The sequence below is a fragment of the Leptonotus elevatus genome, chromosome 12 (assembly GCF_054856555.1).
Source record: "Leptonotus elevatus isolate MCC_2025b chromosome 12, RoL_Lele_1.0, whole genome shotgun sequence".
Lineage (NCBI taxonomy): Eukaryota > Metazoa > Chordata > Actinopteri > Syngnathiformes > Syngnathidae > Leptonotus > Leptonotus elevatus.
Window position 1 is genome coordinate 6,190,821 of NC_141250.1, and position 6,156 is coordinate 6,196,976.

The window sequence follows — 6,156 nt, forward strand, 5'->3', positions numbered from 1 at the left end:
GACCTGGTGCTAGTCCAAACTATGAATTAATTCAGAGGTGTATGTAATACTTTTGTCAATTTAGTACCAAAGGAGAATAGATGATGTCATAGGACACACAAGTGGTCGTAGATGAAATAGAATAGACATTTATTGGTCCCAAGTGTGTCTGCACCTGCTTCGCCACAAGTCTGCAGCCTAATATAGAAGCCTGCATGCCCCATTTTCCCTGCCCTTTGAACCCCAACTGAGGGGTTTACATCCGACATAAAATGACTGCAGCGGCACCGGCTCACTGCCGTGTCCCCCTGCCTCTGCAAATAGATCCTGTTGCCACCCGAGTTACATAAGTGCCTCTGTTGTTGAGGGGTTGATTCCGGTATATTTATTTGTGTATGCTATGTGTGTATGTGTAAGCGTCTCACCTGTCACTATGGTGTTGCGTGCATTGTGTTACTCTGGGCCAAACATTCAAGTGATGTAATGGAAGGCAGGACACACACAGAAAGTGACAAGTCACCAGCCACTTTATTAGGTACACCTGTACAGTCACAGATTAGGTCCACAATTCTGTCGTTTACACTGATAATAATGTTTTGTTAGAGACTTCATTTTACTGTGGTGTTGTGGTTTGCTAGTACAGAAACCTATTACTAATATTTTTGCTTACCGGCTTAGCTAAATAAGAGTCATCAATTGCTAAACATGGTGAGATGCTAGGAAAGTTAGCATACAGCATGTTATAGCATATTGTTGCTTGTCCTGTGAAAAACACTTATGCCCATTTTTTTAAAATGTTTTTGGGATGTCTGCATTCATTTCATCCCCTAAACATAAAAATGTAAATAATAATAAATGACAAAATGGACATAAGTTAACGCTACAATATCGGTGGAAGCAAAAAAAAAAAAAAGTTAAACAAAAAGTAAAAATAAAGACAGGAAACATGCTAAAATAATGATACTTTAATATATTCTCTGGCAAGTATTGACTGTATTAAATACATAATGTTGCTTTCCAGTTTTTTAAAAACGTTCTTTTAACCAACTTAATCAGACCATTTAATATTAATTATTTACATGCTGTACAAAAATATATTTCACAAAAAGGAGCAATACATTTACAATATGAAGCTTTATAAAATTACAAATATATTCCTTTTACCCCCCCCCCCTCCCCAAAAAAAAGCCCTGTCCTGTTCGTTTTTCATGAGGGAGTAAACTGAAATATGACAATAATAATAATAATAATCCAGTGTGGAGAAAATGTCCAGTCCCCTCAGCTTCTAAACGTTCATAATCACATGACCGGCAAGTGTTCCAACTGCAATGCTAATTCAGATGAGTCCTTTGGGTGTCGCTCGCCAGGTGACGTTGAGCTAGCCGAGCGCCGACTAGACTGCAAGACAACCTGGAACCATCGAGCAGCTGTATCCTGCTGGAGGGTGGTTCAGTCATGGGGGCAGGTGCAGCTTGGTGGCGGGTTTGTTGTGGTGGGTGTCCAGACTCCTTCTCTCTTTCATGGCTATGTTCCAAAATGGCCGCCAGCCGGCCACATCACATGCCTGAGAGCAGACAGGAAAAAGACAGACCTGACTAGACTCTGGTTCGTCTAAAAGTGTCATTTTACTGGCAAGGGCCTCGTAAACACCCGTGGCCCCAGTAAACATGCCATCCACCCCGACTAACGGGGGCCTGGCTGCCTGCCTTTAGCGCCCCGGCCAAGTCCAGCACGAGCTGTGAAAGAGCAACGTTGAGCAAGACAAACACAGACAACTCCTTCTTGTCGCCTCCTTAGCTTGTAAGGCGCACATTCCTAATGCAAGTTGTGACACTCACAAGCCTGCAGTAAAATGGTAGAAAGGCACTACGGCTACACCTTCCTAGCTAGCATGTCATGCCACACTTCATGTGCACTTCTCCCACAATGAAATGGTGTCCCGGTTTGACGGATGTATGACTGTTTATTGATCGTGTGCACATTTTGGCCTTATCGTCATTCTGCCTTTGTGTAATGGTTCAAAAAACACAAACTAGATCTGGGTTCAGCTTTCAGAACCCAACTAGATTCTCCTGCTTGATGTACAACACAGGATGTGTGACACCACTGCAAATTAGCATTGCTAACATTCGAGCAAGATAACAAAGTAGCCACACAGTGGATGTGACAGCTGGACGGCGTTGGTGCTTACTCTCTATAGTCTTGTCCAGGTCAGCAATGAAGTCCTCCAATTCTTTGGTGTCACCCAGTTTGGCTGCACAAGAAAAACACACAGTTTGCATTAGGTAATTTTTTAAATCACGTATTGTATATTCTAAAAATCTAGGAAAACGGAAGTTAGCTACTCTGTTTTTATGTGACTGGAACGCTCTGGTCAGAAATCGTGAGCATGCTTTAAGTGGTATATTTTTCAACAGTAAACATGCTGCTAATATATCGCAGCCCCTCTCCGGTAAATGGTAAATGTGCAGCTTTTCATATAGAGCTTTCATCTACACCATACGGTGCCCGAAGCGCTTTACAAAGCCTCACATTCACCCATTCACACATCTGTGGTTAGCTGCTGCACCAGGGGTGGGGATCAAAACCACAACCTCCACTCTACCACTGAGCCATGCCGCCCCAATGCTTGTATTGTACTCTGTTACTCTCTACTTTTGATTCGTTTTTTTTTGCCTGCGTAGGTTTTCCCCTTGTACTCTGGTTTCCTCCCCATTCCAAAAAACATGGTAGGTTAATTGAATGAATTGTCCCTAGGTGTGATTGTTTGTGAGTGTGAATGAGGGTCGGCTTGGTCCCGAGACAGAGAGGACGATTTGGTTTCTTTAACATGTCATGGATGGACAGAGTATTGACAATAAAAAGATCCTTGAATTCCCAAATTCCCAGCAGGCTTGAATGCAACGTGCAAGTATGAAGACAGCACTCACGTTTTGGCGACATCAGTGACGGTGAGGGCGAGTGGAGCCTCTCATCGCTCAGGCTAAAGCTGTTTCGGTTGAGCGAGTCTGCGCCTAGGTGAGAAACACACACAGTCCTGGTTAGATGACACAAACCTGTCAATCAACTTTCAACAAAATTGAAGCAAGAGATACAATTTTGGGATGTCAGGTACCTTTCAAACAACTACAACTGCTCCAAATAAATGTGACCCGTCTTAGGCACACACAAAAAAAAACCTCATAAAAATGTATCCAGCATATCACTTTTTAAAACTACCCCTGTGAGGTATCTTTAATGGCCTGGCGTCATGCGTCAAGTATTCCTCTCTGGTACCATCAGAATGCTTAAAGCGGACACTTTGACGCTAATGGATCACGTGTCACCACAAATCACATAAAGGGACATCGGGCAGAACTTAAAGCCACCCAGGCTCAGAGACGCTCACTTGTTTGTTGCCCTCAAGTAAATGTCCGCTGGCACTTTCTTATTTACATTATGAGAGCATGTGAATGACAATAAAAATGGACATTTAAAAGCTCAAATAGTTTCCTTATGTTCAATGCAACCCCACTAGTCAAAACATGGCATTCTAATTAATATTACGCCTGTAGGATATGAATTCAGTGGCAAACTCCTTTTGTTTTTATCTATCTCAGGGGACAGCCTTTTTGCCACTTGCTGTTTGACGGAAAGTGACATCACAGTGCCTAAGCGTTCAGGTAACAGGTTACAACCAATCACAGCTCACCTGTATTCTGGATTTGGTCATGTGACGTTTGCAAACTGAGCCCTTAGGCACTGTGATGTCATTATCAGTCGACAGCAAGTGGGAAAATGGCCGCCTTCTTCTACGTTCTTCTTCTTCATCTTCCAAGAAGAAGAAGAAAAAGAAGAAGAAGAGGTATTCTGATTGAGGTAAGCCGTTTTAAACTAAAAAGAAAAACTTTAACGTAGTTATTGAACGAATGTTTTGTCATCCTTGTATACTGCAGCAGGCAGGCCACACAAACACATTTCTCTTTTAAGAGTAACTCAACACAAAATCAACTTTTGTTTTGCTGATAAACTGTATAAACTGGCGTCTACAAATGCTGTCTACATGCCCTGGTCATTATTTTGACATTTTATGGCATATTTGTTTAAAGCTTGAATTTGGTGCAAAAACCGTGTGTTTTAAAAAAAAAAATTATATATATTTTTTATTCATTCAATCATGTTGTATGTTCATGCCAGTGTAAATAACTCACTCAAAATTATATTTCTATATTGAAAACATGAACTAGAATACAATTTAAAATGGAAGGAATTAAATAAAAATCATATTGTGTAACATACAGTTCCATCCATCCTTCCATTTTCAATACTGTTTATAATTGGAGGCCATGGCATTGAAGCTGACTTTGGGCAAGAAGCAGGATACTCCAAGTGCTGCTTGACACCCAATCACAGGGCACATATAAACAAGCAACTGTTCAAAACCCACACAAGCTTTGGGGAGAACATGCAAACTCCGCATAGGAAGGCCCACATTCGAACGCCACAACCTCCAAAGTGTGAGCCCGATGTGCTAAGTAACTACTTGTTTACTGCACCGCCCTTGAGATAATACTGTATCAAAATACTGCATATGCATGATAATCAGATAAAATGACGAGGACAAGTGGTACAGAAATGGATGGCTGTCTATCAAAGTGTATGTGAAAGTAAAGGTTATATAAAAAAAATTTTTTTTTAATTAATTCATGTGTATAAATAGTACATGAAATATTTTTTTTAAGCAGAGCATTATTGATATTTCCCATGCATTGTCTTACTCAAGATGATTGTTTGATTTTGATGCATGCATATATGCCCTACACAAGAATGACTGCTGGCAAATGCAACTAGATTATATTATATTATATTATAGGTTATTATTAGCTAATTTAGCAATTATTTTATTGTTATTTTGCTGATACAGAACATGTCATTTCAGTCAGATTATCCTGGCAGATGTCCATTGGCCAATGCAAGAGGCCAAGTTATCAAAACGGGTGTTATAGTTTAAATTTTGATTTATTTATTTACTTTGGCAGGCCTATTAAGTCGAAACAGAAGACTTTCACTAGTTTTTTTTTTTTTTTTTTTTGGGACAAGCAGTTCCAGAGTGAAAGTACAGCACGTTTTGCCTCCACCTTGTTTTCAACTCACTCTCTGTATCGCTGATGCCGCTGTCGCTGACGCTGGCGCTGCTCCGCCTCTTAGCGGTGCGCAGGTGCTCATCGTAACGAAAGTGACGCTTCTCCATCGGGGACGTGAAGTCCTCGATCACGGCGTCGAACTCGCACAGCACGTCGTCCAGGTCGTCCACGTCGACCACCAGCTTGGCTACACGTGGAGACAGTGAAAGGTTAGAGTATTGCGCGCGCAAAGTGGCCAAGGATTGTGCGGAATTGTAGCAATTTACCATGGCGCGACAGTTTTGGAGACTTCATGGTTCCCCGGGAATATCCAGTACCGTGTGTAGGGGTGTGTGTTACGTGCGTCCGTTTCAGTCCCACGCAGTCCTGCTGTGCTCTTGTCTTCCGAAGGTCTTGCACTGGTCGCACCAAAGCGCGCGCTCCAGCTTTTGAAGGGTCTTGCAGGAGAGGGGCGGAGTCAATCACACGGCTGAAGTTACACTTCTCTGACGTCTTCCACATAAAAAAAAGTGTTAGTAAACAAGTTGTGTGTCACACGGAGTGATGCAGCCGTGTTTATTTATATTCATCAACTTGTTGCTGTGCAGATTTTCAAGGTTGACTGCAGCCATTAAGTACTACTTAGAATTGAGTAACTATACCGTGGTGTCACAAATAAATTCTAGACAGCTGTAAAGATTAACTTTTAAGATTAACAGCTGTTAACACTTTGCCAGTAGGCTACTGTGCACAATTTCTGATTTTTTTTTTATGGCCCACTATAGCAAATAAAGTGTGTCTGTTTCTTTCTTTCTTTTTTGTTTGTTTTCTAAATGTTTGTGTTCTCTTTGTTTTTGCAGAAAATGCCTATACAGAACTTAATTCCCACACAAAATCCCTTACAAATTGACCATTAGTGATATGCAATGGACCACCGTTATTTGCGGGAGATGGAGACGGCGCCATAATTGCAAAAATCCGCATTTAATTGATGCATTGAAATGAGAGAAAAATCTTGATCTATTAAAAAAGAATAATAATTAAACACCCCAAAAAATAAATTAATAAAGACATA

At 41.1% G+C, this 6,156-nt stretch overlaps 1 protein-coding gene across 1 annotated transcript; it reads right to left on the reverse strand.

The window, feature by feature from the left end:
• Window positions 1-929: 929 nt before the first annotated feature.
• rgcc (regulator of cell cycle) lies at window positions 930-5,526 on the reverse strand. Its single transcript, XM_086090369.1, has 5 exons — window positions 5,369-5,526; window positions 5,113-5,289; window positions 2,910-2,993; window positions 2,171-2,233; window positions 930-1,543 (listed from the first exon to the last, which is right to left on the reverse strand). The coding sequence occupies exons 1-5, from the start codon at window positions 5,394-5,396 to the stop codon at window positions 1,536-1,538; spliced, it is 360 nt and encodes a 119-aa protein (XP_085946495.1). The 5' UTR covers window positions 5,397-5,526; the 3' UTR covers window positions 930-1,535.
• Between the last annotated feature and the right edge of the window lie 630 nt (window positions 5,527-6,156).

Coding starts and splice junctions, on each gene's coding strand:
- rgcc (XM_086090369.1), bottom strand. CDS start 5,396: ATGAAGTCTCCAAAACTGTCGCGCCATG. Junction 2,994..5,112: donor CGGCATCAGCGATACAGAGA/GTGAGTTGAAAA, acceptor TTTCTCACCTAG/GCGCAGACTCGCTCAACCGA. Junction 2,234..2,909: donor GTCACTGATGTCGCCAAAAC/GTGAGTGCTGTC, acceptor TTTCTTGTGCAG/CCAAACTGGGTGACACCAAA.